Source organism: Carya illinoinensis, chromosome 5, assembly GCF_018687715.1.
Source record: "Carya illinoinensis cultivar Pawnee chromosome 5, C.illinoinensisPawnee_v1, whole genome shotgun sequence".
In the NCBI taxonomy this organism is placed as follows: Eukaryota; Viridiplantae; Streptophyta; class Magnoliopsida; order Fagales; family Juglandaceae; genus Carya; species Carya illinoinensis.
The window spans coordinates 2,302,432-2,315,319 of NC_056756.1; the positions used below are offsets into that span (position 1 = coordinate 2,302,432).

The 12,888-nt window shown below is 37.0% G+C and overlaps 3 protein-coding genes across 3 annotated transcripts; 2 read left to right on the top strand and 1 right to left on the bottom strand.

Annotated features, from left to right (window-relative positions):
- The first annotated feature begins 418 nt into the window (after positions 1 to 418).
- On the top strand, positions 419 to 1,384 carry LOC122309331 (agamous-like MADS-box protein AGL62). Its single transcript, XM_043122788.1, has one exon. It carries the CDS (start codon positions 695 to 697, stop codon positions 1,382 to 1,384), a length of 690 nt encoding a protein of 229 aa, XP_042978722.1. The 5' UTR covers positions 419 to 694.
- A 3,156-nt stretch (positions 1,385 to 4,540) lies between these two features.
- Positions 4,541 to 6,533, top strand: LOC122309792. Its single transcript, XM_043123446.1, has 2 exons — positions 4,541 to 5,319; positions 5,595 to 6,533. The coding sequence occupies exons 1-2, from the start codon at positions 4,709 to 4,711 to the stop codon at positions 6,319 to 6,321; spliced, it is 1,338 nt and encodes a 445-aa protein (XP_042979380.1). The 5' UTR covers positions 4,541 to 4,708; the 3' UTR covers positions 6,322 to 6,533.
- Positions 6,534 to 7,149: 616 nt separating this feature from the next.
- Positions 7,150 to 10,727, bottom strand: LOC122309791 (myb-like protein X). Its single transcript, XM_043123445.1, has 2 exons — positions 10,440 to 10,727; positions 7,150 to 8,995 (listed from the first exon to the last, which is right to left on the bottom strand). The coding sequence occupies exon 2, from the start codon at positions 8,931 to 8,933 to the stop codon at positions 7,362 to 7,364; it is 1,572 nt and encodes a 523-aa protein (XP_042979379.1). The 5' UTR covers positions 8,934 to 8,995; positions 10,440 to 10,727; the 3' UTR covers positions 7,150 to 7,361.
- Positions 10,728 to 12,888: the final 2,161 nt, after the last annotated feature.

Below are 12,888 nucleotides of genomic sequence, written 5' to 3' on the forward strand. Positions count from 1 at the left end.
TGCATGAATAAATAATGCAGTTAATTATATTAATAGTGTACAAAGAATACATAAACAGGATTGCACATATAATTTTTATAAAAGAAGGAAGTATCAACAGTTTTACTACTTAAACTTTATATTATCGAGTCGAGTCGAATGTATAGAATAAGTAATAAATCTTATATTTGAATTTTATAAATTAAATCTTATTATTTAAATGATGTACATTGTATCTATTTATGCAAACAGTGTATTATGAACAGTAATCCAGATTTTTGCAGTGTCTTTCCCGTGTATTTAGCATAATTGATTACTGTTCATAATACACTTTTGCGTTGTTTGGGAAATGATGAACGACAGTAAACAGATTGCCGGATAAGCATTGTGGGTTAATAATTCATGGAGATTATTACCATTCATAAAACATCTAAAACCAGTAAAATAGTTGGTTCATCCTAATTAAGTAAAAAAAACATTGGCAACCAAATGACAGTGATTTTGGACAGCGTAGGACTTAAATGACTACTTACATCGAAACCCTATAAATTAATCCCCTATACAATCGACCATGCATACCAGACCTGTACATGACAGGTCTATATATTGATAATATATATCCCACCGATTATATTACTACGTCCTCTTCCTGTCTCTGATCTCTCTGTCCTCTACATTTCCAATCCGGAAGGAATTCTGATACTTCATTTTGAAGATGGAGAGGAAGAGCAAGGGACGGCAAAAGATCAAGATGATGAAGATGGAAAGCGAAAGCAACCTCCAAGTGACTTTCTCGAAACGCCGTTCAGGCCTCTTCAAAAAGGCCAGTGAGCTTTGCACCTTGTGTGGTGTCGAGGTCGCCATCATCGTATTCTCGCCGGGAAAGAAGGTCTTCTCCTTTGGTCATCCATCGGTGGAGCCAATTATTGATCGGTTTCTCACCCGAAACCCACCTCAAATAAACTCCGGCACACTCCAGTTGATCGAGGCACATAGAAACGCCAGCGTCCGGGAGCTCAACATGCAGCTCACGCAGGTCACCAACCAACTGGAGGCCGAGAAGAAGCGTGGGGAGGAACTGAAACGAATGCGCCAAGCAAGCCAGGCACAGTGCTGGTGGGAGGCGCCTATTGAACAGCTAGGGCTGCCACAACTCGAGCAGTTGAAGTTGTCTCTGCAGGGGCTGAAAAAGAACGTGGCAAAGCAGTCGGACAGGCTCCTATTTCAGGCTTCAAATCCTCCTCCTGCTCAGTTTTACGGAGCAGGGAGTTCCATAAACCAGTCACCAAACCCTTTGGACACAAATAATATCCCTTATTACGCAAAGAATATGAATAATGTTGGGTTCACTGGGAATGCCATGCCCCGCGTATATAATCTTGGATATGGACGTGGATTTTTCTGAGCTAGTTTAAATAACATGGAGGAGGAGTATTTGAAAGATATATATATATATATAAATTATAGGGGGGTGCCGGAGGTACAGTTAGCTAGCCACAGTACGTAGTACTCTATATATTAATTCAATATATCTTATGCATGGTGTTTGTGTTAGCCACAGCATATTGTTACGTTAATATATATTAGCCTTGCATGATCAGTACTATATGTCTATATATGATTGATGTCCTGTATCGTTTGCTTAAGAGAAATGGTTTGTAAAGTTCTATAATGTACAAGTCTCGTATATTCTCTTCAAAAATTTTGATAAATTTAAGATTTAAATAAAAAAAAAATATTTTTTTAATAATAGATTTTATTTTTATTCAAATGAAGTACGTGAGCTTGCTTGTACAGTATGCTATATAACTCTGTCATGACTTTTTGGTTCAAGAATACTACCTACCGTTTAATTTGATGATTAAGCAAATTTCCAATTATTAAAAATTAAATATATTATTTTCTAATATATATATATATCTCTTAGTCTTTTCTACTCTAAATCTTATTAATTAACGTAGTTCAGATAATAATTCTTGAAGATCTTAGACAGTTAAGAGTACCTAATTGATAATATTATAACTACTAGTATAAATTAAAACATGAATTTAATATATATGCAAGGAGAGACGTTACAATGCCATTGATTTAAATCAATTGAGTTATTAATTATGTATGCCGACCAGTCATGCTCCGAAGAAGAGTCTTTTGCATCCAACTCTTAACCAGCCAGCTTAATTCCCTTACAAAAACATATACGTGCAGTACTTGAGTTCCAATATTCCAGATAAGCTAGAGTTTGATAATTATTAATGCTTTTACTGATAATTAACAATACATATAGAAAACATTCAATTATGATAATTAAGTAATATACATGAAGGTAATTAAGAGACAAACAACTATCTATATCTATATCTATATATATATATATATGGGATCAAGATTTTTTCTACAATTTTTTTACAAAGTCAATAATTAGTTATAAATTTCACGTATGGTAACGGGTACATGAGGCCATTTGGATTGAGAAATACTCTCAACCCATCTCATTTTATTCCATCTCATCATTACATGTAACTTTTTTAAATTTTCACATAAAATACAATAAATAATTCAACTTTTACAAATCCCAAAACAATAATAATATTAAAAAATAACATTCTAATAATATTTTATTTAACTTTCAACTTTAATTTAAAACCATCTCATCTCACTATCCAAAGAACTCTAGTGAATGAGATTTTTTAACTTCCAAATCTTAGATTAATCGAATTAATTAGTAATTTAGAATTAATTAGGTGCAACCTATATAATTAAATAGATCCAATGCATGTATGTGTTTCACCTACAACCATGCATGCATAAAGAATTAACCCGGCCACGTACGTACGTACACCACGAAAACAAGAATTTGCTATAAATATGTTCTTATCTTTAGCCTTAAATTCTGACCAATTTTGTCATGGGCAGGCCGGAAATTACATGCAGAAGGTAGCTAGTATATATGGGTATGTGCTTGCCAAAAGATTCTGACGTACAGCAAACATGCCAAATTAGAAAAATCGTCTACAACTTACATTCTATATACATCAAAACGTGGTTCAGGACTCTTCTAGAAAGGCTCGTGGGTTGCAAGCTTAATTTGTTGGATACCTTGATCAGACCTCCCGGTTGGCTGAGAATGTCTAGCTTTTCCTTTGGCCACCATGAAGTTGATGATTCCATTATCCAAAAAAGACTGAACTCGAAAATAAAAGTGACGAGACATCAAAATGGAAAACCACGTTTATAAAGTTGTGTAGATGAAGTAATTCTCATATCTTTATCCTTCAACTCGAGAGTTTGAAGAACAAGAAGGTTCAATCAGCCCAATAATGAGCCCATTTACAAGGTTGAAAGTTGTTGGGCTAAGTTCATAATATTAGTCCATCAAAGCCAAAGCCCAAAAAAAGTTTAGAAAAAATGAGGTGGCAGTTCATGGTAGGGGCCAGGATCGGTGGGGTCTGGTGTTAGTTATAAGGAAGGATAAGTGATGGCCACTTTGTTTATATTTTTTGAGGAAATTCAAAGAGAGGAAGAGTAGGTCAGACTAGAGTCCAAGGCGAAAGAGACAAGTGAGAAGTAGAAATGGGCACAGCTGTTCGGTTGGTGGAGCCGGAATGGAGGGGATTCCCCCCAAACTCCAGAAGATGGCCATGTGGCCAATTAGAATCTCTCAAATGAGAGAGCCGACCAAAAGCTGGAATTATAATGGAGAGAGAGATGGATGCGCATACGCTGGCAATTAGCGGACGTGCGGTATGAGATTAATCTTCCAGCTCACTCACTCGTCCACCCACACGAATGCCATGCATCATTATCTTTCTAAAAGGCAATGCCACCTGCTACCCTACACCACCACCCTCCTTTTCTTAGTTTAGTACGTACCATTCTTTTTCAACTTTCTGTTTTGCTTTCTTCCCCCAAAACAAGTTAAAAAAAAAAAAAAAAATCAAGATACGTTATTGAGTTTCATCAATGTGTTGAAATTTAGTTATATTGGAGTTTCAAGATCTAATTAAATAGAAGATTTAGTATTATTTTTTAAAAAATTATTCTATTCTCAAACGAATAAGTACTAAAAAAAAGTTTCATTTTTTAACTTTTTTTAATTTTTAAAATAATAATAATAATAATAATATTAAAAAATAATATTTTATCTAATTTTCATTTCTTATTTTAAAGCATCTCATTTTATTTCTGAATTTAAATCAGCCCTAAATCAATTATTAATGAGATATATTATTTTTTTTCAATTTAAAAAAAAAAATTAAATTCATCTCAACCTATTTCAAAATTTAAACACATATATCAATATATTTATATTTATACACATTAATCTACAAAATATTATTATTTATAAATCAAATCAAATCATTCAGATTACTTCAGCATTTAAACGCAAGCTAAGTTACATGTAGCGCCATGCTTTGTTTCTTTCTTTTGCAAATTAAGTTTGAGAATTTCTTCCACTTTTAGCTAAAAGAACGTTTATTAAAAGAAAATAAAAAGAAGAAAAGGCAAACCGACTGGTGAGATGGACTTAAATGAACGTTCATAATAAGAGAATTGGCACTTTGGCCTACTACACAACAGCTGTACTTAACAGGCTGTTGCACCTTCGCAGCTCTCTCGCTTTCTTCTCCCTCTCCTCGACCTCTTCCCCTGTCTCCTCCTTTTTATATCTCTCCCCGACACATCAATACTCAACCTTTGTGTGCAAGAAAAACGATCCAAGAAATCTCCAATGGATCCGTGCTCTTTTGTGCGGATCCTCGTAGGAAACCTTGCCCTCAACTTTCCCATAGCCTCCAAGCCTTCCTTCTATAGCGTACACCTCTCAACTTCCCCGTGCTTCTGCAAGATTAAACTCAAGAACTTTCCCACCCAGTACGCGACAGTCCCTCTGGTCGCTCCAGAAAGCCAACCTGATTCCCATGATCGCTCCCTGGCCGCTTGCTTCACTCTGAACAAAACCGACATCGGCAGACTCGTTGATAAGGGGAACAACCCAGTCTTGCAGATTGAGGTCTACGCGGGGCGGAGAGGTATCGCGTGTGGTTTGAACAGTAGGAAGCTGTTGGGGACGGTTGCAGTTGAGGTGGATCTCCGCGCGGTAGAGACGAGGGCTAGTAATATTCACCAGGGTTGGGTCAGTATCGGAGGGAACACAAAGGGCTCGTCGGCGGAGTTGTACTTGAGCGTTAGGGCCGAACCCGATCCAAGATTTGTGTTCCAGTTCGATGGAGAGCCAGAGTGCAGTCCTCAAGTTTTTCAGGTCCATGGGGATGTTCGGCAGCCCGTGTTTTCTTGCAAGTTCGGTTTCAAGAACATGAATGATCGAAGTTTGCAATCTTGGTGAGTCTCGATCGTTATCGACATCATTAATATATATTTCCTTTCAATTTGGTTTTGTTTCCAAAAGAAAGTAAAGCCATACATCCTCGATCTAAACCGCAATATTCTTTTTAGCACGGTCCAAGGGTGATGAACACTACAAATTAGGACTAAACCCAAAAGCTTTTTATTTCCCTTTCAACCAATGTCAGTTGATTTCTTTTAGATCAATAACTCAGGTAGCTCCAGTTGAAATCTGTACTACTCTTGCATTAACTGCTCCTAAATATATGCAGGCCGTCGATGAGCGAAACTAGCAGTACTCCAAGAAGTTGCTTAATGGGTTCTCATACTCAAAAGGACCAAACGGGAAAGCAGCGAAAGGGATGGCACTTAACCATCCACGACCTCTCGGGCTCGGTGGTCGCCGTGGCCTCCATGGTCACCCCGTTCGTTCCGTCCCGTGGCTCTCACCATGTGAGCCAATCCAGCCCCGGTGCATGGCTCATCCTCCGCCCCGAGGACGGCGCGTGGAACCCATGGGGCCGCCTGGAGGCGTGGCGCGAGAGTGGCGGCTCTGACGCCGTCGGATACCGGTTCGAGCTCTTCACCTGTACCGACGAAACCACCACACTCGCCTCCGACGTCATCAGCTCCAGGAGCGGCGGGAAATTCAGCATAGACAGGACGTCCGGCGTTGCCACGACACCAGCGCACACCCCCAGCGGCAGCTGCGATCTCGGGTCCGGGTCAAGGTCCACTCGTGGATCAAGTTCAGGTTCAGGATCTGGGCTGGACATCTGGTACAGGCCCTTGACACCACCAGTGACCAGAGGATTTGTGATGTCTTCAACAGTGGACGGAGCTGGGAAGTGCAGCAAGCCGGAGGTGGAGGTGGGTGTACAGCACGTGACATGCGCGGAGGACGCAGCGACTTACGTGGCATTGGCTGCAGCCATGGATCTGAGCATGGACGCTTGCGGGTTATTCTCGAAGAAACTTCGGAAGGAGCTGAGGCAGTAGTAATGGATTCTATGTTGCTTTAATGGAGCTAGCAGCATTTTTTTGGTGATTAAATATTGTACAGTCGGGAATTACCTAGGCGTAGAGGTTTTTCTTCCTTTTTGCATTTCTCTATGCCTCTTGAGTTATAGAGGATCAGTCATACATTCATTATCTTTATATTATTAATTTTTTTATAAAAGAGAAAATAAAGTTGTTGGTATAAATGACAATATAATTGTTTACAAAAATTTAATGTACACTCATTTTTGTATATTATTTTGTATATTTTATTGATGTAATTTATTGTATATTAAAAAGATTAATACAGTCAATTACATTAATAAAATATACAAAAATAACTGTACTTATCCTTACTAAGCAACTACCCGGAGAGGGGGCTGAAACGTGAAAGTGCACGAGTGGTGGAGCTTTGCAGTTGCTACTGAGTTAGTGATAATGTCGTGGAAGTGAAACCAACTGATGAGATAGTTTTGGCACGAGATTATGAATCAATTTATTTACTGAATATCTGAAATTATTCTAATCTTGCCCTTAATTGAAATGCACCCTGAAAAAGATCAAATGCAGGGCATCTAAGGTCAGGATATCATCGTTGAACAATGCGCACAAGGCAGACAAGTTGGTTGTTCATGTTGAGCAAGACGTTGGAATACAGGTCTTCCATGATTCATCCTAAACAAAATCACAATCTCATTCAAAACATAATCGAGACCAATATGGTAAGCAATTCATTCGTTAGACATCCTTTCATCCCGGATTGTCAATCCATTCCTCGGAAACAAAAAGTTTTCAAGATTCAACCGTGACGCACAATAAGATCAAAAGGAAACCAAAAACGGTAAAATATATTACCAGTTATAAAGTGGAATTAAAATGAATTATAAAAATTAAATCTTTTGATAATGTCCACCAGCCTACACGTTTCCTGCTAAGTTGATCCTCTAACATACCTTAACAGTTGTATAATAAAGACAGAGGTCCATATAAGAATCTTTCACTTAAAGCGCTTCCAAGCGCACAAATCACCATTCATCCTCTCATTCTGCCGCAACGTCTCTGCTGTTTTCCCATTCTGTTGTAATCTCCGGCAACGTATCCAGATCTGTGCGAACTTCTTTCTCATCAAGACCAATATGGGAGTCGGAAACATCAATGGGGTCATGTACATTAACATCTATCTCATCTCTGGAGTAATTATCCGAGCCTTTTTTGGTTCCACCAGGTTCATCGTGACCATCCAACTTGTTCTCACTTGCGTCAGTGTTCTCCTTCGAAATTGAAGACACAGAACCATCTTCTGCTACAGTTGTGATCTTTTCTGATAGAGCAGAGTCAGAATTATTTGCTGAAGTAGATTCTCCCGAACCTGCATCTACGTCTTCATTTTTAATTGAAACCGTTGAATTACCATCAGACTGATTGCTCTCAGAAATCGAGTTAGTGTAACTGGTATTTGAGAGATCCACTGTTATATTTTGAGCAAGAGCTGAATCAGATATACTCGCTGTTCCATTCTTCTGGGAAGAACCAGAAGTGCCTATATCTGTATCTGTCGAGTTATTGCCTCCAATACTTACCTTGGCGAAGGTATTGCTGGCTATGTTACTCACCAGTTTTGTGTTATTGGTTGATTCAGATTGATCATTGGAATGGCTTGTCACTGTTGAATTTGGATCGGAGCTATCCACAGAGTTGGAAAAACTATCATTTCCCTCCTGTTTGACAGTAATTACATTCAAAGAAGTGCCATTCTCATGCATTCCACCTTCTACCCACTTTATTTCTGGATTGTTCTGATCCCTATCAGTTTCCCGAATGCTATTGGATTTGTTCTCCTGTTCTACGATAGTCATTTCAGATTTCTTAATTGAATTCTCTGAACTTAAATTCTCAGTCTCAGAGATGATAGTCTGAGTATCATGGGTCACTGCACTGGAAGCATCATCTCCCTTGTAATGTTCCTCTCGTGCCTCGTGAATATTCTCAGTACCATCATCATGGTCCTGATCCTCCAAAGAAGTTTCTACTTGACTGTCTTTGTCCTCACTCTTCTTATCATCTTCTTTTCCCTCTTTCTCGTCATCTATAGATTCCTCATCACGATCAGCTTCCCCATCTAATTTCTCTTGAACATTTTCATCTATCTCATCATCTCCAACTCCTCTTTCCTCATCTTCTGTCTCTTCACTTTTGTTTTCCTCATCCTCTTGCTCATCTACTTCATTCTTTTTTTCTTCTTCCTCTTGCTCTTTTAGTTCATGCTTGTTTTCTTCTTCTTCTTCTTCTTCTTGCTCATCTTCGCCATGCTTGCTTTCTTCTTCCTCTACTTCAGTTTCTTCCTCCTCTTCTCCCCCATGCTTCTCTTTCTTTGTTACTTCTTTCTCGTAAGGATGGAGATCTTTTCTCCCAAAATTAAGAAGCTCACCACCACTCTGTGTCTTGGCTGATAGGTTTGCATCATTCTCATCAAATGCCTTCCTTTTATCGTGGGAATGCTTGACTTGGTAGATTAACCAGAAGCATACACCAAGCAAGAGACAAATTTGCAGAACATGCTTTAGCCTGATGCCTTTGGACCTGTGGTTTCTGCTTGGAGATTGCTTGAACATGATGGAATTCCCTAAATTTCCTGCTCTTGTCTTCTCTGTAAGTAAATATCAGGTCATATGACCTGCCCAGAGAACAAATTACATAGATTAATGAAATAAACAACGCAATCAATTCATTAAGTCTGGAAAACTAATTTCACAAAGAAGTATTTTATAACTTTAATCGGCTAATTCCGTTGTAGTAGTGGCAGGAAGTTTAGCGTTAGTAAATTTATTTGGCAATATCCCTCCTTTTTTCCCATTCGAAATTTAGATTACTCTTATGCCTTTGCTTTGTGAAACTACCGGAAAAGCATAGATAATAAAAATCTAATTTTTTAGAAAAAGATGCCTTCTCGAGCAAGTCAAACACAATTATTAAATTTGGTTGATTCAAACCTATTGGGGCCCACAATACCACTCCCTACAACGGCTCTAAGAACAATCTTGTGAGGTACAAGGTTCAGGTTGAATGCCATAAAAGACTCGAGTGTGTCCCCCTTTTAACAACAATTAGTTTTAAGTGGACTGGAAACTCATAGTTCAACAAGATAAACTTTCTGCTCTTTTCATACATGGTATAAAATGAAATCAAATAAAAAAAAACAACAAACCACATCAAACCAAAAAATGATTTAGAGACACTATTGCTCATCAGGTCTTTGGAAATTTTTAATTGACAGAAGATCTCATTAGAAACAGCCAAAGCAAGTAAGAAGGTACTAAAGATGAGACTTTACAGGTTGTCCAACCCAAAATTGTTCCCGATTTCCAAACACGAAAACAACTTCTTAAATCTTTCCTGGAGAAAGCCTCTCTCTCTCACAACTCATCAGGCTAAACAGGAGTTCTGCATAACTCTATTTTCAGTCTAATGGAAACGAGGAACACTGTTACCAAACAGGCCTTTTGTTCTCAATTTACATAGCATTAAACAGCTGCTTAATCCGTTCCTTCCGTTCAGTAAGGTTCTACAAATAAACTGTCCCAACTTTCCAAATTTATGTTCTTGTCTAACTAACTTATGCAATCCAACACACATCAACCGACGCTAGATCACTTCACAGCACAATTTATTCTTGAAAAAACAAAAACATTAACCCATAATTGGAAGCAAACCCATATTCTATCCCACAACAATACGCATAGTTTCCGAAACAAAAGAAATCCCAATACGATGAACAAAAGAAAACAGAACAATACAGATGTAAAATATAAAATTCCACTGACGCCTAATTCCATAAAATTAAAAAAAAAAAAAAAAACTATAAGCAAAGAAAACCCTAGAACCCCCAATGCAAAGCCAACACCAGTCGCACCAAAATTCAATCAAAATCTTAACTTTGCGTTGATAACCCAAACCTATTTCCAAAAACGGCTAATTACAAGCACCACACAACTCTGAACCAGAGACACAAACAACAAAGACGAAAAGGATCTTCTTTCTTGCACCAATTATTTCACGCAAACTAATAAAAGAAATAAATGTCAAATGAAGCTGATAAACAGGAGAGAGTGGTATATTACCCGGAGAAGCAAAGTTAGGGAGTCAAGAGGAGGAAGGCGAAGTTATACATGTACTTGTTGACCGTCAAGGAACGGTCTTGTCTAGCGCGAGCAGGAGCCTGAAGCGAAGAATAACCGGATCCAAGTACGAAGTGTGACGCTATAATTTTTCCTTTTCCTTACTAGATAGAGACTGGTTCCGAATATTTGTAGTTATAGCTTCCTAGTGCGCTATTCCCTAACCCAATCTGCAACTCTCTCTGTATAATTATCATTTACAACCGCAATATGAAGTTCTTAATTGCACAAGTCTCCTGTTTTTATTTTAATAAGGAATTATCTCTATATAAAAGGAGCATTAAACCGTACAACAATCCCCAAACACCCCCCCTTATTTGAGTTATCACCTTAAAAATTAAAAAAATGGGTTTCGTGTCGTGTCGTATTAATGAACCGAATTTGGTTTGGTTTTTTTTAACTGCGATAACTTTAGTAGATGTTAAAAAGGCCGTAGATTGCGATGAAAAAAAAAAAAAAAAGAGGAAGAAAAGCAGATTGCTACTTGGTGAATCGTGAGTTCCACTTTTCTGAAAGGTTTGATGAGATGATTCGACAAAACCCATTTTGTGAACGAATTTGAAGCTTACCCCCACGCGTCTATTTCTTGCCCTACCCTTTTTTATTTTTTTGTGTTGAACTTTCAATGTCACGTGCCCGTTAAGTTCAGCAATACTTTTTCTCCTTTCAACTCCAACCAATATAACTATAGGTAATGATATTTCTAGGGGTAGAATTTGTAAATTTCGTATAAATTTTTTAAAAAAATAAATATATATGAAACTCACGTAAAAAAAGTTAATTTTTAATAATAAATTTTATTATTTTTTAAAATAATTATATAGTACTTGTGTACCCCACGACTATATTTAGCATATTACTCAACTTTTTTAACATTGTAAAAATTTTACAAGTTAGTAATTTTACACTTTTGATTTATATCATATTTAAATTATGTGTTGAGAATATATTTTTCATACCCATTTGTGAATATAATTAATTTTTCACAATCTCAAAAATTATGAACTTTGTTGATTACTCTTCTGAGTCGGGCCTAGAAATTAGGCAGTCAATGGGTGTAGACTTATAATAAGCCCATTAAATAGACCCAACTAAAGCTTGGGCCGAAAGGCATGGGAAACAAAACCTTCCGACTGGACTAATTGCAGAAGTGAGCGTTTCGCCTAGAGCTTCATTAATGAGCACGCAAGGTCCATTTTTTTATCATTAACGAAACCCAATCCAATTCCTGATTGATGAAGCCCTCAGCAAAAGGCTGATAAGAATTATCAGGCCACAAGGTGAGATTGGGTAAGTAAAGCCACGCTTAACTAAAAACTAATAAACTATCCTGCATGATTCCCTCTCGGAAAAAGTAGTAATACCGTATATAAATATAAAAATTGACGTGAATTCATTAATATATTATATTTATTTTATAATAAAATTAATTTTATAATATGCATACTCTATTAAATTAATTAATTATTTTTATTTTATTTTTATTTTTTTGTAGTGTATGTGTGTGGATTTTCAAAGAGGCTGGGTCACAGAGCGCAAGCTGAATGTTGGATCCCTTTTTTTGCTTTTAATCTGATCCAACTTGCTAATTACGCTTTACTATATATTACTAGTAGAATTAAAACGTCCAAGGGACGTTTGTCTAGTGGAGGCAAAATATAAATGTAAAATTTTTCCATGAAAGTAAATAATAATAATCAGCAACACGTTCAGTAATAAGCAATACTGCTATGCACCGCTCAACAGCAGGTAAGAGAGGGGTGAAATGCCCTAAAATAAAGAACAGAAGAAATAAGTACATTTCATTCAGTATACTGAAACAACTGAGGTTATTCATGTAAATCAACCTGTTTAGAAGGAGAACAGCAGCACTGTCATGATTGTTGATATCTTGATCCCGTGAAATTTTTCTAAATAACAAGCAAAGATTTTACAAGTGAACTGTAACTAACAAAATTTGTAAAATGAGAAGTTTCAGTTGGGATTTAGAGAACATTCATGGAGGAGATGAATGAAATTATTAGATCTAAAATACCATCTCTTAAATACAATTAGTATTTCAGATTCATATTACGGTTTTGTAAGAAATTGTGTATTATTAAAGGAGAAATAAAATGGAACACATAGAAGATCTAACAGAAGATAGAAACATAAATATGAATATTTGTGAAGTATTATTTTATTATCACAAAGCAAAATTATAGAAATTTAAGGCTCTTTGCCTCAATCTTTAAACGCTCATGCTCTTCAAAAATCTGCATGCCTTTCCTATCTAAAGGAGTAGCCACTCGAAAAGAAGAGTTAAGCAAAGATTTTAAATCTCTGTTCTCTCGCTTTAGTGCTTCTATCTTCATGTTGGACTCCATAAGAAGCCGCTGAAGGATAAAAATAT

Coding starts and splice junctions, on each gene's coding strand:
- LOC122309331 (XM_043122788.1), top strand. CDS start 695: ATGGAGAGGAAGAGCAAGGGACGGCAAAAGATCAAGATGATGAAGATG.
- LOC122309792 (XM_043123446.1), top strand. CDS start 4,709: ATGGATCCGTGCTCTTTTGTGCGGATCCTCGTAGGAAACCTTGCCCTC. Junction 5,320..5,594: donor GATCGAAGTTTGCAATCTTG/GTGAGTCTCGAT, acceptor AAATATATGCAG/GCCGTCGATGAGCGAAACTA.
- LOC122309791 (XM_043123445.1), bottom strand. CDS start 8,933: ATGTTCAAGCAATCTCCAAGCAGAAACCACAGGTCCAAAGGCATCAGG.